Source organism: Antennarius striatus, chromosome 21 (genome assembly GCF_040054535.1).
Source record: "Antennarius striatus isolate MH-2024 chromosome 21, ASM4005453v1, whole genome shotgun sequence".
Taxonomy (NCBI): Eukaryota; Metazoa; Chordata; class Actinopteri; order Lophiiformes; family Antennariidae; genus Antennarius; species Antennarius striatus.
Window position 1 is genome coordinate 7,095,642 of NC_090796.1, and position 24,706 is coordinate 7,120,347.

At 39.9% G+C, this 24,706-nt stretch overlaps 1 protein-coding gene across 2 annotated transcripts; it reads left to right on the top strand.

Moving 5' to 3' along the window:
- The first annotated feature begins 1,212 nt into the window (after nt 1-1,212).
- baiap2l1a (BAR/IMD domain containing adaptor protein 2 like 1a) lies at nt 1,213-24,706 on the top strand. 2 transcript variants are annotated; one of them, XM_068306050.1, is made up of 14 exons: nt 1,213-1,487; nt 2,684-2,759; nt 2,942-3,028; nt 12,517-12,578; nt 13,578-13,649; nt 13,863-13,997; nt 16,884-17,036; nt 17,132-17,275; nt 17,565-17,688; nt 17,883-18,093; nt 19,888-19,947; nt 20,036-20,186; nt 22,663-22,703; nt 22,826-24,706. In XM_068306050.1, exons 1-14 carry the CDS (start codon nt 1,437-1,439, stop codon nt 22,896-22,898), a joined length of 1,440 nt encoding a protein of 479 aa, XP_068162151.1. In that variant the 5' UTR covers nt 1,213-1,436; the 3' UTR covers nt 22,899-24,706. The 2 variants fall into 2 exon arrangements, with proteins under 2 accessions (XP_068162151.1, XP_068162152.1); XM_068306051.1 differs by having other exon boundaries at nt 20,039-20,186.

A 24,706-nucleotide genomic window follows, 5' to 3' on the forward strand; every position in this document is an offset into this window, starting at 1 on the left:
TCTAGGTGGAGATAAATCATCTGCTTGGATGAGAGGTGCTATCAGACTTTAAGCAAGTCCAGTTGATTCTTTTCTGCTCTTCTTGATTTACACTGACAGCTATCTGTACTCTAAAGGCACAAAAATGCACCAATCCAACCATGTTTGATCATTTATTTAATGATATCAGCAGAATGATGGAAGATGATATAATTTTTGAACAAGTAACACAACGTATTAATAAATGATGGTACCGTACTTCACATCAAGTGTGTAAGGTTATTTATATCCTGATACCGATTGCCGTGAAGCCTGGGGGAAAACACAGCTGGTGAAAATGTGACCATATAACTGAAGGGATGTGTCGCCCCCCTCAGGTCACGAAAGATAATGTTTAAAATTACATGACAAGCAATGTGGACACATTGATTACTCGTTGATTTAGTAATTGACTTGATTACTTGACAATAAATTTACATTGTAATATCGCGTCTTAATAATAATATCAATGAATAAATGAAATAAATATAACGTATGACATAATATGAAAACAGAAAGCATTTAAATGAGTGCTGTAAGTAAAAATGTAATGTTATGCTCCTTCATCTGACGTATATGACACATTATGAGTTAATATGGTGTTTTACAATATTCTTGAACAATCATCTTAACACAATTAGTCATATGCAAACAGAAAAAGACTGGTTCCAAGTCAAAAAGCTACATATTTACAAGACATCACAATTAAAAATGCACTATAATCTGAATAATAATTAGTCGAATATTTCCACAATGTCGTAGTGCTGCTTCAGCTTCAAATGATGATATGAATATACATATATAATAATTACTATCTTAATACACCGTAAATAATAAAGGAACATATATAAAATAAAATAGACTGAATAAATTGAATACAGTATGTGCGTTACAGTATATGAATGAATGAACTTCCATCGCCACAGACTTCTACAGTGAAATTTAGCGCCGCCTACTGATCAGTCAGAGCATTCGTATCAAAAGTCAAAATATGTCACATCGTCAAAAAGAGCGTTGAAATCTGCATTTCGGAAGTAACACAGCTAGACACACAGATATCATACAGATTTACATTTTTACAATTTATAAAATAATAAATAAATTAATTGATTAATTTTAAAACATCGCGTGACGTCACGCGCCCTGCCTCGCGCTCCCCCCGCCCACTCCGTCAGCCTCTAAACTCTCGGGGAATTCTCTGCGTGTGGGTCAGTCGGTGTGTCCGCCGTGGACTGGAGAGGTAGTCGGAGCTGCGTGTTGGTGGTGTGGGTGCAAACAGGGACCCAGGTCGTGCGTGGGATTTAATCACTCGGAGCGAGCGAACGCGTGGATATACAACACTGATTTTTTTTTTTTTGTATTTGTTGCTGATTTTTTTTTTTTTTTGGACTTCGGGGCTGGAGCAACAACCTGTCGTCATGTCTCAGGCTCCGGAGGAAGTGAGCAAGCTTACTGAAAACACGTACAAGGTGAGTCCACGACCAAAATTAACAGACTGGATTCAAGATTTTATTTATTTGTTTATTTATTTTTTTACGAACAGGGATTTAAACTTTCAAAACAATTTTTTTTTTAGGCAAACTTTAAAAAAATAGAACAATAAAAACGCTAAATAAATGTAAGAAAAAAAAAGAAAAGCTGATAAAATAGCTTGTCACTCACTTAGACTTAGTCACACACTTTACAGTTTAGTTTTATTCTATTCATAAGGGGGCATTTAAACCAAACCTCAGCTGTAAAAGCCTGATGTTTACCTTACCGGTGAGGAGAATGGAGTTTATCTCGTCAATCAACAGACTATATCTTGTCAAGTGACATGATCGTAATCTACTCAGAGGGGTTGATTCTGCAGTCGTGCCGGGTTGATCTAATCAAGTTTACTTTATTGCCTGTCAGTCGTGATAAAGAGGTGTGAACGTGGGCCTGCATTTCTGCTTCAGTGGTGACCAGTATCTTTCAACTATGAAAAAGTTTTGGTGTCCATGTTCAGTACGATTTGGAGTTAGTACTCTTTTTTTTTTTTTTAATAAAAGAAAAAGATTCAATGCATTAAGGAATAGAAGTTGTATGCGTGAGACAAAGTCCTACCTGTAGTTTACAGTCTGCAGCAGTTTCAGATGGGAAGAAGAGAAGAGAAATAAAACGATAAATGAAAACAAGGAGCCTGTTGCCCTCTTTTTTTTCTCTCCTGCTCTGTTCCTTTCTTCATGAATCGTCATACCTGCCCCTCCATTGTTCAGTGTAGGGAGTGCCAGGGGAGCAGAAACAGGGGAGGTGAACAGCGCTTGATTGTTGAAATATTTCCAGAGACACAAAGTTGGGGGTGGAGAAATGAGGTTCATGCCACAAATGTCTGCAAATTTGTGTGGGACTTTGCTCTTTTGGGGGAGTCATAAAGCACACGTGAGGGGTCAAGTTAAAGATTGCAAGTCCCATTGTTTTCACGTCGTATTTATAGAGCACAGGCACATGGACTTGTTTTCATGTCTTACTCTACTCCACCCAATCCCATAAAAATAGCCTCATAGCTTTGTTTTCCTCAGCAAGTGTTTTAAGTGAGATAAATTGAACGTAAGTGCCAAGTAATTTAAAAATGTGAGTCATTAATCATGAAGGTGGGCTTCTCTTGCTGATTTTCCCCACTACCTTTGTTTGTTTCTTCCAGATTGTGATGGATCAGTTCAACCCAGGACTGAGGAACTTGGTCAACCTTGGGAAGAACTATGAGAAATCAGTCACAGGTAAAAACACCTTTCATCCACTTATGAGACATATAGGACATCTAAGAAGCTATGAGATAGTATAACCTTTAATTTGGCCTTTATTTTTATCAAATTTAACCTCACTTTTTGAGTAGTTAGGCTAGAAGATTTTCCACTTACTTAACCAGTCATATGTTGATGTGTGTCTGTCTCCCTTGCAGCCATGACCCTTGCAGGAAAGGCCTATTTTGATGCTGTTTCTAAGGTTGGAGAGAATGCTATGGTGTCTCCAGTCTCTAGAGAACTCGGTGAGTTTTATGAAGATCCACACACCTCCCTGCAGCCGGTGAAATTTGAAGGCAGTCCGCATAATTTAGGTTAATTTATTGTTTCACAGTCCTGCTGACACTTTCATGAGAATATTCTTTCAAGCTGGTTTGGCTGATACGAAGCTAGCAGCTTAGCTTAGCTTAATTTGGCATCTTAACATCTGGAAAAGACCTTTCTGGAATCCTTGTTGGTCAGTAGAAATCTACCACTGTCTTCCCCCTGGTCCTTTCTCTTCTCTGCCTGTTCTCTAAGGCTGTTCTCAGCTTGCGCAGGTTCATTTCCATCCATTCTGGTTATTTTCCATCAGTCCGGTGACTCATCTCCAATTATTCAAGCATTGCAGAAATTTTGCGCTGACCCACATTGTCCAGGGGTCCTAATTCTAGGATGATGTTCGACACAGGGAATGAGAGTAGAGCAGTAAAACTGGAATGACAGTGCTCTATCATTTAGCCCTCACTTGGAAAGTTACGACTGTGGTGAATGTCGCTATCCGTGTCATCATGCAACATATAGTATCAGTCTGAAACTGTGTCCTAACCTTCCATTGGTACTCGTGTCCTTGAAATTTCTCTTTTTCTGCGATCGTATTTGCATCATTTAATAGTCAAATAAAAAGTTGATGGCACCGGGCTGGGTGAAGAGATCTCCCAGAACTGTTGCTGTGTGAAAGACATGAAAAAAACAAGGCAGCCTAGCTGAACTTAAGAGACGTCACTGTCTGCAAATGAATGAAGAAGACATTACATCATACTAAAGAAAAAAATCCAGTCACGCATGTCACCTCTCGCTTGAAGTCAGACAGTTTTTCTTGGCCATTCTGGAATCATGGAGCATCAGGAAGTTTTGAAAATTACTCCAGCTACGAAGTTCCATCAGAAATTAGGGACCCTCCTCTCTGCAAGCGGAAATCTTAATTTTGAAATTGAGATATCAGTCTCAATGATCGCAGTGAGACTGATAGAGATTGGCAATGATTTCCACGCTCCGATGTGATGCAGCGTTGATCAAGTTTGTCAGGCTGCACCTGCCAGATAACAATGCCGGTAATGCACGTTGAATCACGTGTTGATGTTGCAGAGTCGGTTGGTGACATTTTCACATACCAGAAACGATGTGAAACGTTTAAAGCCTTAACGCTGCTTTCACAGTGAAGCCCTTCTGGTTCATGACAAAAAAATACATTAGAGGTGAGTATTTCACAGTTTTTCCTGTGGGCAAAAATGTCTGCAGAGAGAGAGAGAGAGAGAGAGACGAGAAATGTCATCTCTGGTAGATTTAAAAGAGACAAACTTGAATAAATATGTCTGTATAAAGAATCCATCACACTGTTAAAGTGGCTTCTGGTAAAAAGACACAAGAAGTTTTCGTTGACTTTCTGGGAATAGATGCCCGACGAGACTGTGTGAAATCTCTCACACATTGCCTGGAGCAGAGCAGCAAACACACTGAACAAACACATAGAGGACACCGTCTTCCCATCATCGTTCCCCCTCGTTGCTCGTCCCTTCCCTTTCCTCCATCTACCTCCCCAAAAGCCCGTGTTTCCTATCCGTTTGTGGAAGCCAACTCAAACTCCATTTGTTCGTGTCACAACACTCGAAAGAGGATTCTCCCATTTCCCTGTTCCGCATCGACCAGCCTGCCACTGCTCCAAGTGAACCTTGAATCACTCATCTCCGATGCTTGATTTAGGTACAACAGTCATAAAACCAGCTGAATTTTCTTTAAGCTGAAACGCTGTCACAAATGACATGCTGAACACACAGGTGCTTTCATAAGTCTCTCCGACTGGGGAAAGGTTGGGTTTGTTCCCTGTCAGTGAATGGTGTGAAATAAAAAGCGCTTGCGTCACAGTGCTTCGCAGGTATTTGCAGTAAATTACCTGAGGCTTTTTCTTCATGCCACACTAGTTTGTTTTCTGAGACTGCAGTTTGTCGGTGAGGAGAACGTGTTTTGAAAGTTTTTGGAGGATTTTTTTAACCTAAAATAACAGCTTCGGACTGCATCAGAACTATATGTCGGATCCTTGCAGAATTTCTGATAAAAGCCAACCTCTTTCTAACACTTAGATTCCATCCTACTTCATCTAAGTTCATTAATGAGCTCCTCTTCACAACCACTTGCTAAAGATGTCTCAGAATTTCCAAAATACACCTTACAGCAGTCATATTTAACTTTTAACGTGATGATTATGATGAGTTATAATCACTGTATTTATATTGAACCTGACGGAATAAAAATTTACAAATTCCTTCACATAACAAAACTTGATTAAAGAAGAGCTATAGCTTTAAATATATAGACAGATTTAAAAAAAAATCGATAAATGAATAGATCCTGAGTTTCTAGGATTTCCAAACAGGAGTGCTACATTTAGGGACTTGGGACAGAAAAGGTCCTTAACTGACAAGTCCAGAATTAGGAACCATTAAGAGGGCCCTGCCAGAGGATGTCAAACAGCCGGCAGGCTCACGGGGACTTACCAGATCGTAGATATAAGCACGAAGCAGCCATTCAGGGCTTTAACAAGAAGCAGTAAAATCGTTTCTAAAACTCACAGGCAGCCAATGAAGGACAGCAGGGTTGTTGTAATGTAGTCGCTTTTTAATGCATGTTAAAATCCTGTAAGCAGTGTTTTCAGTGGTTATATGAAGTGCATTAATGTAGTCTAGCTTGAAAATATGACAGCATTGATGAACCTCTCTAAATAGAAGAAAATGATCTTGGTTGGCTGTCTCACCATCACAAGGCTGGACTACATTCATTACTTTAGCTTCAGAATCACTAATAACTCCTACTTTGCGGGTTTCTCTAAGGCCATCAATGAATTTGCCCTAGAGGAAGCTTATAGACACAAGAAACACAAACGACCCCGAGTCGACCCTTGGGGGAACCTACAAAATACAGTAGCATAAGATGATGTAGCAGAAAGAAAGGTAACCAATTCAGAACCACGTCACTGAAGTTAACAGTTGTTCTTCCTCATCTAAAGATGGTCGATTATAACATGTCAATGTTTTTAAATACACATCTGTAAGACTGTAAAAAAATTGAATTAAAACCCCCAAGAAAGTCAAACAAATGAAAAGCAAGAGTTATGAAAACTGTCACTGTCATCTGTGTGGAAATCTGTAAACATATCCACTGGACCAGCTCACGTTACATGATATACAGGTAAAATGAATAAAAACTTCTATTCGTTTGACATATATTTTATGACTATATTTTACTGTGACAAAAGTCTTGAATTACAGTTGGCACTTTGAAATTCAGAAAAATGGTAGGAGATTTTCTCAAGGGTTTAAATGATTTATATGATGATCCCAACCTTGAAACATAATTGCTTTATGCCTGGTATCATCAAAAAGTGATTTGAAGTGAAGTTTATCTATAGACAACTGTGTCCAATAACTAACCAACTCATTCTCTAGGAAAGGTAGTCCTGTAAACTGATGTTGTCTTTCTATTTTCACAAAATGAAAACATAAAACAAACAAGTCACTTAACCAAGAGACATATTTTATCATTTCCTGCTTTTTGAGTCGTTCCTTCACTGATTCACCGGCCCCCTTATGCCCAGTGAGAGAAGTATATTTACTGACTTCAGGTTTTTGAGGGCACCGTGACCCCTGAAACAGATAAGGCGACCTTCACATGTGAAAATACTTCCCATCTTTTAAATGGAATCCTTTTACGTGATTTAAATCTGTAATGCACCGCTGTGAGTCGATATGCCATACTTCAGAGTTCTTAGTGGGCGTACTATAAGAACGTTGTGCCAAGCATTGGCACATGTCTTGACTCCACAGGGAGTTGCCCGTCCACTGAAAGCCATCAGGTAATGAGGGACTGAAAATGTTACAGGAGAAAGAATAGCTCGGTCGCCTCCCTTCCACCTTTTCTTTGAGCTGTTTTTGCCGCCGCAGTCAAAATTGTGTTTTGAAATATTGACGTACAGTCAGCATGAGAATAATGGTAATGTCAGCCACAGCAATTTTGTTTTCTCCTTGGAGAACAGGGATTGAGAATGGAGTGTTTCCTGCCGATAGCTGCTGTAACAGGTTTTGCCTTTAGAGAGGTTGATGTTATGATGTTATTACGTTTGTGACATTTTAAACATCTGGCATGGGGCTGTTTCACAGACTCTTCTACTCCCCAGACACAACACACAGCGCTGGGTGCAGCGTCAATCCGTGATGGGTAATTTGTTTTCAGTTGCAGACATCATCACTGGAAGCATCATGAAATCATGAATGGCCCCCGAATGTCAGTGAAGTTCAGTATATCTTCCATCATTTTAATCCCTCTGTGATGTTCTGGAACAGACTTATCCACACGACCTCAAAAAACTAAAACCTTCTTCTTTAAAGAAGTTCACTTGATTTCAGAGGGCCTGATTGAGCTGAATAGACTTGCTGCTAAAAACAATGTTTTTATTTCTTCTATTTCATCTACTTCGTCTTCACCACCAATGAAGAATATTGATTTGTGTCATTATGTGATGTTATCACTACAGAATTATCAGAATGATTGCATGCAACTTCAATTCGAGGCATGTTTTACCTTTTGTAGAGATGACATTTGATGAGATGGCACCACTCCCATATCAAACCAGTCAATATGAAGTTCCAACTAGGAAATGTTGGCATAGCTCACCTTAGTCTAAATACAGGAAGAAGAGGAAAACTACTACATTCTTAACACCTGTAGTTAAGATTCAATGTTATTGCTTTTTTTCATTTTGTTTATCTATTTGGACTCTTCCCATTGGGCATGGACAGACTGGCCAAGTCCTCCTGCTAAAATAGGATGAGTCAGTCTCCAAAGATATGCACTGGTGGATTTGGAGGGATTGTCCTTCTTATATGCATCAAAGTCTGATGAAACATCATAAATTTCCAGTGAAGAGAAAATGGAAGTGTCTGGTATAAAAAGCATGACATAGAGATCTGGGAAGGACTTCCACTGGACAAAACATGGTTGAGTGCACTAGTCAGCGCCCTCGAAATTAAGAAAAACATGAGATAAGATGCCCTTCCAGTGGAGGAAATGGATGCCGTCACATGTAGGCTGCACCGTGTGCTGAAATTTAGCTGTCGTCCATGGGTGAGCGAGGGAAGCAACAGTTATAACACCTGAGCTGTGTAATAGAGCAGTTTAAATGTTAACTAGGGCTTGTAATACCTTGAGTCTTTTTCTACAGTGATGGCCCACCACATGCAACCATTCATTTTTCATTCATTCATCTTCCGAACCGCTTTAGAGTATATTGAAAACAATCCAAATGATATGGAGCTTGTTTCCTGGGTGTTCATGCATTGTTCAGTCAGTTATGACTCTTCTCGTCACACTCCACAGCTTTCTAATGATCCCCGACCCCAAACAGCCTCATCTGACGTCGTCTATTAAACTAAAGGCTGTCCAGCACGCTGGAACATTCCTCCAAAGGACCTCTAAAGAGAACAGAGACTCACTGCTCAATAACTAAAGATATTTCAGCCTGTAAAACATGGTCATACTTCACAAAAATGTCCTATGATTCTCAGCCTCTTGGTTGCTCAACATCTTAAGTCGTTTATAGGATGTGAAATATTTAAACCAGTATTTAGTGGGATTTCTTATCTATGAAACCTTCAAACTTTCTCGTGAAGAACACACCAAGCACACATCCTTCAGGGTTTATTGCCTTCTGGTTTAATAAGGATTCATTTTTGACACTTGGGTTGCTGATTTATGTTTACTGGTAATAAATGATGTAATATGCTGTGCGTGGTGTCAGGTCAGGAAGCTGGCAGGATTATTCAAAATGACAGTACATGTTTAAATTCCTAAATAATAGATCAGGGCAAAGAGTTCTTGCTTTTGATTGTCATTTGTATCATAAGCCGATGATAGATATTCTCTGTGGTATTTTTCATCGTTTGTGGTTTTGAATCTCTAAAATGTCAACACTGCGAACCGTTTTTTCATTAGTTAGTCTTTTTCTGAGCCTGTGATCATTTTCATCAGCAGATACACTGCCCGGCCAAAAAAAAGTCACCGTTTGGGTTTCAATAAGCAAATATACCGTGTTATGATCAGGGGTTGCTTCGGTTGGTCAAGTCTAGGCTCAGCAATATTATTCAACAAATTATTAAGTCAGCTGAGTATCTGAATGTACTGAATGACTAGGCAATCCCATAAGTGGATTTTTTTCTCCCGGATGGCACGCTCATATTCCAGGACAACAATGCCAAAATTTATCGGACTCTAATTGTGAAAGAGTGGTCCAGGGAGCGTGAGGAATCATTTTGCCACAAAATTATTGCAATTCTGGACAGAAATAAATGCTGTGACATTGTATGAGGTTGTCGAAACAATGCTGCGGCAAATGTGCACTGCAATCAAAGCTACAGGCAGTCCCACAAAATATTAGCGTGTGTGACTTTTTTTTGGCCGGGCATTGTAGTTTGTCTGGTTCATATTCAATCATATTTTTTTGTCTGAACTAAAGCTTTTCTCGGATTTATCATTCACAGTAGCTTTTAAATTGAGTTTCAGTGGCTTAGGTTTTTGTACGGTTATTATTCATAAAAATTGACATTTTGATCATATTTTCATATCTACGTATATTAAAAATTGTTGTTGTGATGCTCATTTCGACGGTTTCTATATAAATGGGTAACGCCAACGAGAGTTATAAGATGTGGTTGGTTTCGTTCGAGGAGATAAGTTATGTTGATATTCCAATCTATAGGTGGTATGATAATTAATAAAATGTGAATTATTTAGAAAACAATGTCATCATGAAAATCAATGTCAGAGGGAGTTTTAAGTCAGTGGATTCAACTGTACTCACAATGACATCATTATGATAACAGGAAGGGAGTTGTTCACCTTTTGTCCGTCCCCACCTTCATTCTGATGCGTAAAATTGAGATTAAATTCCTGAATAACATTGGAGGGAGGCCTTTTTCATTACATACCTGCTAAGCATGCGTGGACAAGCCTGGTGATGCATCTCAGTGTTCCTGTAAGGCGATGACCGCAGCAGAAATTGCTCAGATGCTAATTGCTCAACAGCCAAAGGATTATCAGTTACAGTGGTGAAATAAAGGTGAGCTGGAGAGACGGTGCCAACTAGTGAGCTGGAATTTACCTTGACAACGTCATATCGTTGCTCAGTCTCATTATCTGTTTATATCTGGTATTGGTGTTGCCAGGGCAGGGCACTTCCTGCTCTAAAAAATCATTACACGTAGACAGATGTGACTTTATGACGATGATGCCAAGTGTTTTAATTGCTGGTTTTTGAGTCAGGCCTAAAGCTTTGACTTCCAAGATAGACGTGTGGAATAAATGGTTAATTTATTTTATCTGAAATACGATGCACGGCGGTGAATTCCAGTGTTTGATAAAGGAGTGGACGAGAGAACAAGTGTTCATAGCTGTGAATCATCAGATCACATGAGTGAGCAACTCTTTTATTAACGTGAACAAACCTACTTAGAATTCATATGAACATAGTCTCCTAAATTTGCAAATGATTATATTAGGTTTGATTGGGACTTACTATCTAGCAAACTCACAGGAACTGGCAGGGATGGGGGTAAGAGAGTGAGGATAATGTTAGTGTTCTTTTACATTTATTCAACTCTATTCAATGTATTGCCTGTTTTTTTGCCTCCAGTGTTGATCCTTACTTAAGCTGAAGAGAATACTCAACATTTTTTGTATCCCGCTCTCAAACCTCATTTCCATGGAGAGAAAGTGTACAGGTGTTCACCCTTTCTTGCGACAGATTCCTGATTACAGCCTAATTACGCCTGAACCTGTGTACGCTCATTCGTACAGACTTTCACACCTTGTTAACCTCGGAGGTGAATCCTGTCGGTGTACAACCACCTCTTTGATTCCCTTCTTGGCATTTCTCAGCCTTCTCCTTCCAGCCCAGCACAGTCTGTTGTTGGGGGCTATACAAACACACCCCGAGCCCAGCACCTCCCCTGGCTGTCCAAGTACAAAGGCGACATTTACCAGTACGTTCTGGTGACCTTCAGAGGGCAATGTTGTTGTAGCTGGACGCTGCCTGCTGGATCACACAAGTGCAGCTCTCTATCAGCGGGTCATTATGTATGTTTGCTCTGTGCAGGGGCGTGTGGGGAGGAATGTCAGATGTTGGGTGAAATGCCTTTAAGTGTTTAGGTGGAGCCAACATGTCAAACTTTCGAGGGAGATTTTCACTTGAAACTTAATAAACGAACTGGACACCAGTGCTGTTTATATCGTCTACTGAAGGTTGTTCGCTTGTGCTCGTATCCCTCCTGGTCACGCCATCACATGTCCAGATATGGTACGCTGTTTTTTAACGGGTTTCACCAGAACAAGTGTCCTCTAGTAAACCTTGGGTCTAGATTTCACCTCATTGTGACAGAGGTACAGTAGGGCAATAAACGGCTTAGCTATGGATTGTCCACCTCTGTTTACAGTATTGAGTCCCTCCCATTGTTTTGTGTCGTATGCTGCTCTATCTACGCTGTAGTCTCTTTGTGAATGGAGACTGTTCTGTATCTGACTGCACCATACCAGACAGCTTCATAGAGATTACTTATTGACAGCTGTTCAAATATTGAAAGGAGATAAGTTATCTGTAAAATATGAACTCTGAAGACATATGCAGTGCTTGATGAGAAGCAGGTTATGCTGGAAATGTGGAGAAGTTATTACTGTTGTTGGTTCTTTTTCCCAAATGATCACGAATTGCTGCTGCTCCCAGGTCTGCATCCTGGTTCTAATTCTATGCTGCCTTTAGGATATTTGATCGGAATGACAGTACCCACGGGGCGCAGTGGTTAGCGCTGCTGCCTCACAACACGGCGGACCCGGGTTCGAGTCCCGCTCTGTGCGGAGTTCGCATGCTCTCCCCGTGTCTGCGTGGGTTCTCTCCGGGTTCTCCGGCTTCCTCCCACCTCCAAAAGCATGCGCTTCAGGTTAATTGGCCGGTCCCAAATTGACCATAGGAGTGAGTGTGTGTGTGAATGTATGTTTGTTTGTATGTGGCTCCGCGGTACACTGGCGTCGTGCCCGGAGTGTCCCCCGCCTCACGCCCTGAGACTGCCAGGATAGGCACTGGCTACCCCGCGACCTGCGTTAGCGGATTAAGCGGGTTGGAAAATGAATGAATGAATGACAGTACCCACATATCTGTATGTGTATGAAGCTACCACTAGCAGTCAGATAGCCTAGCTTAGCACAATGAATGAAAACGGGGGTGAAAGCATCAATACATTTGTAATATAGTTTTTTGTTGAATTGAAGTTCAGCCTTTTTTAAAACTTTTGGTATCATTCTTTTTCCCTTAACAAGGAAGGAATTTAATATCTTCCTTACTGTGGTCAGGATGTAAAATTAAAGGACTATACATTCCAAACAAAGTATTTATTTAAAATTTCCAAAGAATAAAGTTGTTCCCCTTGTTTTCCAGGTGAAGTACTGATGCAGATTGCAGAGGCCCACAAGACAGTCCATAATGAACTGGAAGAGAATGTGAGTAGCCTGTAATTATGCCCGTTTGTATCATCATGTTAACCAATGTCAAAACTTCATCTGAATTTATTGTACAAATGGGCACATCCTGACGCCAAACCCAATGTCTTACTCCTCATTGTCTTCAATCTTCAACTTGGTTTAAATGTGTCTGTCTTCAGTGTGAATCAGTCATCTTTGGACAGAGATTCTAACACACTGATGGTTTGGTCACCCCTGGTCCTTCCTCAGATGTCAGAGCTCCTAAAGGATGCTCCCTTCCACTCGTCTTTGTGTTGTCCTCAATGGGAGAAATAATGACCAGAACACAATGAGCTGAAGGAGATTAATTTTTTTCCTGTGCAGTGATTATGTTATTAAAATGATTTTGTGCATTGACAGGCCACCTGTTGAACCTTAATGGAGTGAAAAGTCGTAATTTATAGAGGCACTCTGTAGCCATTAGCACACTGATTAGCCCCAAAATATGAGGAGATTTTTCCTTTTGTTAAACTGTCTTTGTGACAGGTGACTTCTATGACCTTTTGAGCTCATTCTTTTCATTTTAGCCCTGCTTCCAAAAGGTAAATGTAAGTTTTACAAGAACAGAAAGTGCCTCAGAGTAAATTCCATTCTAGCTACCTCAGGGAGAAATGCTCCAGATACCTGATGGTGAAGGGAGTTGAAGCCAATTGTCACCAGATTATGTAAAACAACAGCTGAAACATAACACTGACTGACTTGGTTTATCATATCCTGGACTAATCGTTATTATTCTGCCAGAGAGGAAGGCTGTAAATCTTTAACCGTAACAGGCTGATAAACCATGCCTGCTGGGTGGAATCTCATCCTATCAGAAACCCATTATGAACATTGCACCAGGTCAAGCCACTCCTATCATAACAATGCCATGTAGCCATGTGACTGAACTGTACCTTAAGTTTATAGCAGGGCATATGTTAGATGGTTTGCAGAGTGCTGCACTGGATTTGAAGTGTGTATTTTCATTTTTTTGTACAGTTAAAGAGGTTCTACAGAGAAGTTATTGTGGAGTTGGAAAAGAAGACAGAAATGGATGTTAAATACATGAACGTAAGTATGTTTATATGACCATCTTTGACCAATCGGTGCAAAGCATCCACAAGTCTATGCCCGTGGAAGTACAAATGAATGTCATGTTGTTGGGTTATATACATGGATAGATTATTTCTGATCATTTGCATCTAGGAAACATGTTTAGAGTGAAGGCTGCATCAGTTCCTCCCTTCACCTGCCTCATACCTCTCCTGTCAAATGTACTTGTAGGCTACTTTCAAGCGCTATCAGTCAGAGCACAAACTGAGACACGAGTCCCTGGAGCGCTCAAAGACGGACCTGAAGAAGCTCAGGAGGAAAAGCCAGGGAAAGAACTCGTCTAAGTACGAGATCAAAGAGAACGAGGTGAGAAAACTGACGCCCAAGTTTCCCGTCCTTTCCTGCAAAACACAGATCTCCGAATACCTTGGGTGGTTTTTCAACCAATGCTGCTCTGGCATGCTCGTAAGAACGTGACAGTTGCCATGGGGTGGAACCATGTGACTGACATGGCAGTCATCCTAATCACACACATGTGCAAAGAGGGATTACATGGTTTTTAAGCACGAAGAAGACATTTTAGTAATTTGAAATTCCAGCGTTTGCTTTCATTGTGGGCTTTGGTGTGACGTAAGAGCAGTGCTCCTTACTAACAGACATTGATGACACTGAAGAACTCTTTTAGAAAGGACATTGGAATAAACCAAAAGATGCAACTATGCACATCTTATTTTATAAACCCTAAACATTTGCTTGAAACGTGGCTACACTGCCCCCAACAAGCTCCAGTGGTACTGCACCATTTTGTTTGTTGATAGATTTTGAAAAACAACTTCAAATCAAATAACATTCAGACTTTGTCAAATCAGTCAAGGTGTGGCATTTTACAGAGGACTTAAACTTCCAGTCTCCAAGCAGTAGCAAAGACTATCTCCTTCCAGAAAGAACTGGATTGGAATTTTTTATGAGCACAAAGACTAGTTGCAGTGAATTCTCATAAAAATTTATCTGTCACATCCAAAGAGAACACAGAAATAACAGTCTGCACTAAAACAAGTACTACGGCTGAGTGAGCAGAAGTACACTTGGCTCTGAAGTTAGTAGTCAGTGTTGACAGGGCCTTGCTTAAGCAGATTTTACGAAGTGTTCCATTTAAAAAAAAAAATATTTAATTTTATTTTTTTATATATACTGGTTTGATCCCCGAAGGGAAATTAAGAACGCACACTCTAGCTACTGATTACAAACGCATGCATACATATATATTTGTGAGTACAGGCCCCTGTATCACACACACACACACAAAGGGGCCTGTAGGCATGCAGGGGAGGTAGAGTGGCAGGCAGCTCCTTCTTGGTGTGCCTCAAATGAGCAATTTGTAAAGGGGACGGCACCTTGCTCAAGGGTGCCTCTGCAGTGCTCCGGAGATGAGCTGACACCTCCCACTGTCAGCTCACCTCCGGGTATTTTTGGGGGGGCGGGAGCGGGAATCGAACCGCCGATCTTAAATCATAGGACGACCCGCTCTACCGCCCGCTTTACCACTGAGCCACTGCCGCCCCCTGCATGACCCATGTATTGTCCACTCTTTGTTTGGTTTGTCTGTCTGGGTCTTGTTTTAATTCCTCATGGACTTACTTTGATGGATGCAAGCTTGGCTTCAGTTAATAGAATAAATTAGAATAAAAAGGTCTATATTACGGTATAAAAGTAGGCTGTTAAGCTGAACTTTGAAGATCTTTAGTCTTTGGTGCCAGCATCAGAACCACTGACTTGCTTTCTTACATTTTTTCCTCCACTTTTCCTAAAGACATTTGCAAAATGTAAGAAGCCCTTTTTTGTTTCTATGCAACAATATTATCCTTCCTCTTTTGGAATACATTTTTCATTTTTTGATGAGTGCCACTGGTTGGATTCAACCACAAGGCTAACTACATAACTTTCTCATAATCAGGTGTAACGCTGTCACAACCTCTAGGCGAGAGTCTGGGTGGTTGTGATCATTCATCGTCTGTCAGGCGATCCTGAAGAGAGAGAGACAGACGGTACAGAAAATGAAACCAGAATTTAGAGCAGGGTCTTCAACATAGCCCTTGGAGACAGCCCTTGGAGACATGCTGCTTTCACAATGACAACCTGAGAAAAACAGCAGAGATTGAGGAGTGGGTGTAGAAAAATACAGTGGAGAAGTGGGCTGAGAAGTCATTTTGAAGAGTTTGATACATCGCATTCTGTCATCCATTTGCTGTGACAGGTAGACTTGTTCTCAGACTCTCTATGGGGAAAGTGTGTCTTTCAGCACATGTACGCCATGTCCCAGAATGCTATGTTCAATCTACAAGCAGCAGGAAACTCACATGAACTTAACATTACATGCAGAGATTTAGATGACAGCTCTCCTTCCTGCATCGGCTCTGAGCAAGTAAACACTAAGTTGTGGCCACAGTTTGAAAGAGCTGTTAAGAGTCTGTTCCCATGTTCAATTCAGGAATGTGTTGAAATAATTGAAATACAGGATATAAAAAAAATAGAGGAATAGGAAAAGGTACCCAAGATTTACATAAATATATGGAAAAGACTGCGCACAAAATAATGGTTTCAGCCCATGGATATTTATCGTAATGAATGTGATTATCGAGAAAGGTGGCCAAGAAAGAGATAGAATATTGGAAAAGTTTGAATTTCATTCATGAAAGATATTTCACTGATCCCTTCTCTTATGTATTTGTATTGTTTGACTGGAGTTTTGTATTATTTTACTGGAGATTTTATTTAGTCTATCTTTCATTTTCTCTTACTATATATATATGTGTCTGTGTATGTGTATGTATGTATGTATGTATGTTTACTGTGTATTTTGTGGCCTTGTCTTAGCCTTTGTGTGTTGTGGAACTCTTTGCCATCTGTCTTGGCCAGTAGAAGAGATATTGTACCTCATGGAACTTTTCCTGGTTAAATAATGGTTAAATAAAGTGTCGCCCATTTTCCTGGTTAAATACATCATTAAATAAATGCAATGTTTTTATTTTATTTTTATTATTATTACCTCATGTTATTACTAGCAGTTGTAGTGTGTTTTTAATTCATCTACCTTTTCTTAAGTCCAGTGAAGTGCTGAGCCCAAATCTTGTTTTTGATTTTATTGTTACCGCGCATTGTGGTCCCTTGTTCTGTCATATGGTGTAATGAAATAGTCTTTTTCAGTCTTTTAAGTCTTAATTATTAACCCTCTATCCCTAATGCTGTCTGTAGTATATGGAGACCATCTCTTCGCGCCAAACAGATATGCAGAAATTCATCGCAGATGGCTGCAAGGAGGCCCTAATGGAAGAAAAGAGGCGTTTCTGTTTCCTGGCAGACAAACACTGCATGTTCTCCTATCAAATTAGCAACTTCCATGAGAAAGTAAGCGTGGACAGAGAGCTAAATCCTGCATCATCTGACACGTTTGTTGCTGAATGCTTTAACACCTGCTCTCTTTCCGTCTCTGGCGTTTGTAGGCCAGAGAGACGCTGGCAGTGAAGCTCCCCAGCTGGCAGGAAAAGTGCAGCGACATCACCAAGGTGCCAGACACGGTGATGAACATGATAGAAGGACTGTCCAACACTCCACAGCAGTCACCGCTGGTTGAACGCTGCGACAGGGTGAATATTAACACATTGTGTGCTTAAAAAAAAAAAAAAAAAGAGCTGAAGCTACAGGTTAGACTGTCATTAAATGCTTTGTTTCCTTGTCTTATCTAAGGGGTATCTCTGCAGTATTTTATGCTGTTGCTTTGTGGTTTATCTTGTGAAAGATATTGAGATCCGATGGAGTATGTTATCTAAAGTGCATAGATCTCATTATCTGATCAGGGGGATGAAACATGAGAACTGCAAGCTGTATTTTGTCAAATATTGTGTCAGCTAATCGTATTCTCCTCCCTCTCCTCAGAACAACGTGGTGTCATCGGTGCCTCCTCCAGCACCACCGCTGAAGGCACAGACCAGTCCGCTGGCAAACATGTTCAATCCAGAGCCCATTTCCCCAGTCACGTCTTCTTCAGATCACAACTCAGGTAGAAATTCCCTCTTTGAAACACAAGCATAACTCTATTCACAGCCGATACGCTCGGTGTTGATGAAAATGGTTAGCTTAGCATACCCCAACAAAAAAAGCTATCTCCAGCAACCCCAAAATCTAAAATTCAGTGATTAAGAAATTGATTTCACACCTCTCATTTATGTTTGTGTGATCCTCTGCTGTCTTCAGACCTGGGCAGCCTTAGAGAGGATCTGTTCCGGTCAACGTCTGTGTCATCCAGTCTCAACGGGACCAGCAGGCCCAAAGTCAGGACCATCTTTCCCCACATGGGAGGCAACAACCCCACACTCCTCAGCTTTGATGACGGCGACATCATCACCCTGCTCATCCAAGAGGAGAAGGACGGCTGGCTGTATGGAGAGCTGGAGAAGACACATCAGTATGTTTGTAATCATTTTTATTTCATTAATGTCAGTTCATCAGTTTATCTTGTCTTCTATATGTAAACTTTTCCTGGAAGCATGAATAACTATTTACTTTGATAATTCTTTGCGTCGTCTTTTCATTAATTCCTCCGTCTCTGGTTACGTCTAGTGATTTTGTTCTTATTGTCAACAAATGAAGAGAAAAGCACTGCAAAGTGATCCTGTCTGACAAGTATTCTGTGCAGCCGGCGTCTGATGCAGCCAAAAAACATTAAATATACATCCTTGAGCCACTCTGTTGCACTGGGAGACACATTTCTTTCATCAGTCCACAACAAACATTTGATGTTAATCCCACAAACACCTACATGTGAATACTCAGTACCCAGGAAGGTATTTTAAACAGATTAAACAACACTTTTATTACCTGCTTTCAAAGATTTTTAAATTCACATGACTGAATTTGAAGCCAAAGATGTGGAAATCCAAAAGGTTTGTGACACAAATTAACTTACTGTTGATTTTTTTTGTCTTTTACCACCAAATGTTGTTGACATTCCTTCATCCAAATGCTGTTAAAAATATTTCAATTCTTACTTGTCCACATGCTATGAAACAGACCTGAGGAGTCCTATTGTTGCGCAGCTTATTTGGATGCAATCCCAATACAACTCTTGGCACAATGACACAAATGAGCTTTCATTCCAGCAAGCAGCATCAATGACATACAAGCATTTTGTCATTAGTCAAGTATGTTCATCACGACAGTTGAAAAGCTTGCTGTGTCTCTTTTTCTGCTCAGTAACAACAACAAAAAGCATCTACACAAACAAAAAAAACCCATTAAAAAGGCATCTGTTTTTGTTATATATGGATATTTAGTTCAACAGTGAAACAACCCTTTATTTGTTCTATGAGTCATCCCACAGTACAAACACACATAGCTTCTGTTGGCTTCGTACATCTTATCCAGGTGGGAAATATTTGGCTGCAGCCAGAGAGGCACAAATTGTTAAATGTACCCTCTGAGTTGCCTTCAGCTCAACGCCAGCCAAATTAAGACTCATAATGCAGGAGGAAGGACCGCTGAGCGCTTGTTGAATATTTTCACTTTGAAAAGCAATTAAACGAAACACTTCTCTGCTCCATGTGGTGTGGATCATTAAGTAATCTATTGATTTGAGGTGGTTTTAATGTCGTCAGCAGCAAGAAGAGGACATCTATGGATAAGTCACGTTATTTTCTGTTTCTTAGCAACAACTTCAGTGCATTGGTCTGGTAAGACTTCTTTTCTTTTTTTTCCTTCAATGTGACTCAGAGTCTTTGGAGGCACAGCGAGCAAAATCAGTCTGTCTGTCATGTACTTGCCTTCTGATGTTTGCATCTGATTCAAGGCTTTCAGCAGAAATACTTGAATGACAAAGCCTCAAAAAGAGATCTTCTCCTCTTGTTTGCAGAAGTCAGTGTTAGTTTTCCTGCTCGGTTTTCATCGACTTTGATGATTCAAGTGCAGCCACTGAAAATATTTCATTATTTATCAGAGCTGGTTTTACAAAAGGGAATTTATTAACAAGTGACCCATACTGAATGAAAAAATGGTGGCGTACGTCTGTTCACTCAAGCAGTTTATTTTTCTTTTAATGTTTTTCCTGGTTAATGTTTTCTACATGAACTGTTTGGTTGTGGTACAAATTCTTATTGAATAAATGCTCTCATAAAGAATGCTCATTGGCTCTGCTAAATAGATAACAACCAAAAGATATGCACATAATCAATCAATAAAAACAATTTGTTTTGTCTCCCTTTAGACGGGGCTGGTTTCCCTCGTCGTACTGCAGACCTTACACTGATCCAGTTGTATCAAACAGGTACGAACACCTCCCAGCATTCTGGGAAGATGACCAGAGAGAAAATGTCACGTCTGATGTTCAACAGCTGAGCTTTTCTGTCACACAGCAGCAGCATTGTTAGCACACCGGTGCGTAGCCTCAGTGTGGCCAGTCTGCCAGAGCTGGAGGAGGAGGAGCCGGTTTTGCTGCCGCCACCAGACTACAGCGACGACCCCGTCTCTAACACCAAGATGACGATGCCTACAACACAGACCATGGTTAGTCCCAACCGGACTAGACTTACACTAGACAATATGTTCATTTATGGATTTGACTAGGGGTTAATATCCCTAAACAGTCTTAGGTCACCCCCATGAGACACTCAATTTACTGATCTGCTTATCCACCTACTGAAGATGAGATGAAGTGCAAGAAGTAGTACATTTTACATTTTATCTGTCTTTAAGTTGATGTAAAATTAATAATGCAGGGATTATCAAGTTCACAGTAAAGTGTTAAATTGCTTTGTTTTTCATTACAATTAACTAGAGGATTGATGGAACACCTAATGACTGTTTGATCAGGTATTTCCCTCAGCAGTTGGAATTATATTCACCAGGTTGCCAAATAACGGCACCAAATGAAGAAGGATATCAAGTCCTTCAAAGGCAAGACCAGCAGGTTTGCCACATCAATTTGTAAGATGATAATATTTGCAATTTTCTGCATAAATATTTAGTTTCTCATGCCATTGCAAAATATGAGGGACCGCCTTACACTGATAGTATAAAGACAATGAAGAAGCATAGCAAATGTAGCAAATAATTTGTGTCAAGAATTTAAAGGAATTCTTCACAGAAAAGATTTAATCCAACCAGGTTAGAGTTCATGTTCATCTGCGGTTTTGCTGATGTGCCTTCTAGCCAGGCCTTCAGCTATATTGGCAGAACGAAGAATTGTGATCATGCAATATACACACCTGCCATGCTTGAGTGGCTTTTATGAGTCACGGCATCAGGTGTTCCCAAAAAGTTCTGTTTCACAGTGAGTTAACTTGGTTGCTTTAAAGTCCACCATCCCAGAATGAACAGTTAAGCGGGAAAAAATGTTATCACGCAGGTTAAATGGTTTCATGTCACACTGACTCATCTTCTCTTATCAAACATTTCATGGATTCCTAGTCACTGCATCCACTCCCCTATACCAGGAGAAACAGAAACACACCTTAATTCTTCTGACTAGTCTGAGTCAATATTTATCTAAAGGGATGTTTTTACACAGTGACGTCTGGGAGTTTTACAGCAGCCTCTGGAACTCTGCTGGTCTTATGGAGTTTGAAAGACATCAGGGAGTTTTGGCTCAAAATTATTTTAAAAGGCATTTGGAAAATGCTCCCAGCCTGGTTTTGTGCTGGAATGGAGAGGTAGAAGACAGAAAGGACAAGAGGGTACAGACATAATTTAATTTGGTGCCTGCACAGTGTCTACTGATCAAGAATGAACTAGTAGCTGTTCCAAACCAGCAGACAAGCCCAAGCCCACTTCTTTCTCCATCATCACCTTCCTCACTGCTCATTCTGTACTCGCTGTCCTCTGTATCTGCTGCCTCAGGGGTTTACCATGAAATAAACCACAAGGAGTGTGGCACTCTATGTGCATGAAAAGACCGAAGCTTTGACTCTCTTAATTTCATATAAATTTATTTAAAGTTCACATAAAATAAAGCCCTTTTCCTACTTGACAATTTTTTCAAATGTCAAAAGGATGTGTGTTCTTTAGAATTGTTGATTTTGGGATGTGTTGTTGTTAGCTGAGCCTCACAGGCAGCATACAACTTTTTTTTTCTCCATTGAAGCTGACTCGCGTTTGATTTGTCATTATTTTACACGACTAATAATGACTCAATTACTACACAACTTTATGCCAGGACCTTCCAAGATTTAAAAAGAAAAATTCTCAATAATGACTTTGTCTGATATATTTCTGTGCTGTATTTTTCCTTAAATGAAGTATTAAGTTTTTGATGGACAACCTAGAAGAAGGTGTCTCCTGAAAGGCAAAGTTCAGGGCGTGATATTTTTTGACATTTCTGTCTGTTTGGTGACGCCTGAATTTTTTCTGCCCTCTGATGGAAGAGCAGAGTAAGGCATGTTTTTTTCTACAATTGGTTAACAATGCAAAGAAAGCCAAATACCGATGCGTTGATAATGTCATGTTATATCATTATATATTATAATTGATGCCTTGCTATGCATACTACATGAATCAATCATAAAATCGTAATTTCAACAAATGTATTTATCTGATCAAAAACAAATCTGTATAACAATCTAATAAATTGGTGGTTGTCTTGACATGTATTAACTACTGTAACATTGATACAAACTTTATTCACCGAATTTTATTAATATGCTATTGTTACCCTCATTTGATTTTTGTTCTGCTCACTTGGGTCTGTGGGGGTAATAAGATTATCATTGTCCTCTCGTGTGAAGAAAAACTCAGTCCCCAGCCGGCTTTTCTAGATTGTCAAGATTCCAGACTCAGTAAGAGTAAAGTGTAAAACTCCACTGCACTGAAGGAAAACTGTTGATGAGAAATCTCATCCAACCAGTTTGGCAGCTCTGACTTTACTCACAGCTGGAAGGAGGGAGGGGAGATGTGGTGACTGGTGGTGTGGGCTGATGTGAATGAAGTGTGTTACTTTCTAAATCCACTAGATCTTTAAGGGTTCTCTCTGCTCTTTTAACAACAGGTTTCTTTAGTCAATGGAACTGCAAAGGCTCCTTTTCTAGGGTGAGTGTCCTAACACAACTAACACAAACTCACACATTTGGAGTTGGTGAGTTCTGTTATTGATCAGAAGATGATCAATTTAAACACCAGCGTTCTGATTGTTTCCAACTCTCTCCCCGCAGAGGAGGGAATCCGTTTGCAACAGTAAAACTAAGGCCGACTGTCACAAATGACAGATCAGCACCAGCCATCTAACAGGGAGGAGAAGCAGTTTCACCGCTGTCATGCCTTCAGGGGAATCGTGCAACCGTGGGACCCCTGTGCCACACTGAACATCACCGCAATCCTGACATCTCTCCCCCTGCATTCTAGTCTCTCTCCGTCAGTCTGCTACGTGAAAAGAATCCACTGTTTATTAGCACAAGTGTTTTTTACTGTGCCAGTGTGCGTTTTTCATTAGATTAAAATGGGGACACGTTGCAGAATGAACACATGGAGAAGGGATATTTTGAAAAGGTTTTGTTGCATTAATTGAAATCTTTTGTGTTTCACTAAATGTTAAATTAATAAGTCACCCAAAAATCGAGATTTTGTGTAATCATTTAAAGTCTTTATTTATTTGAAAAATACAACTCATTGTGTTTCTGGTGGCTGCTTCACAATGAAAATTGCTTATCTCATCAGTGTGGCTGCTTAAAATGTAAAGGAGTGACTCATGATGTAGATTAAGCATAAGCTAAAATAAGTCTGACAGTGTGAAGATCAAACTGCACAGGATTGCTTGAACGTGTCACATCCCTCATATACTGATAGTGAATCAGAATCCAGAAAAGGATTGGCAGACTGTGCAAATAAACACCAGTCATACAGATGTAATAACTGGATCCAAACACGCAAACGGCTGTTTTAAATCAATACAGTTTACAAACACCATTAGCTGGAATTATTTCATAAAAATTCAACAGTACTGTAAGGATCTTTCATGTTTCAAGTAAAGTAGTTATTTCACTTTTTCTACTTCCACATTTCTTCTGATTGTCTTTCCAAAACGGTTCAAGTGTTTTGTAGACTGACATTTGCAAAAGGCCCAAAAACTAAAAAGGTCGCCTATTTATTGCAGCAGTCGCAAATTGCGCATTTGACCCTGTGCAATGATTTTAAAGACATTTGAGGGATATTTTCTGTTTAGGGACTAAAGTAAAGCTTCTTTGATTTATTGTACGGTCCCCATAGAACCAGTTCTCACCAAAATTGATTTTTTATTTTTTGGGAGTGGGCTATCCCATTAAGTCAGTCTTTTCAAAGAACAGATCCACATGTGAACAATAGTCACCTGATCTTAGAACAGGGATGTCTTCCTGACTCACCAAAATGTATGCGTTATTTCCATTTTCATTAATTATTTCCATTGTTTTTTCAGGAGGCTTTGTGATATATAAAGTTGTGAGAATGAAGGGCATGACATACTGGGAAAAAAGTGTCAGTAAGGTAAAAGCTAAACGGTGTGTTTGTTTAAAATGAAAAGACTATTTATATAAATTTAGTTTGACATATTTAAGTCCAGTGTACATACAGGAGCCATTCTGTGACAGTGACAATTTGGTCTTGATTGCCATTCTGCTCATAACATCACACTGACTTTGACTGCTGGCTTGTGTTATAAATGGGCAAAATGACCTTTTTGATGGAAGAAATATTTTTTCACTCATCGTATCACTGTTGTCATGTTGATACTGTGTACAAAGAAAAGTTTATGCAAAGTGAAAATGTACCTTTTACCGGTAGACGTTTGCATCAGATAAATAAAGCAGGTTATTGTTTGAAATCTAGAAAGTATTAACCATTTTGTATGAAACTATTTTTTCTGCCTTGTATTCACTTCATTTAATATACAAAATGAGTAAGTGATCCATGAGTTTATTGATCCTCATTGTTCAGTGTGTAAGTGAGCTGGTCAACCAGACAGCTGCCTTCCCATGCTTCAGAGTACCTTACCACTGTGCTGATCATTGTAGTGTTTGTTTCTCAACAAAATATGTCAAAGTAAAAGTCCGTATAATTAA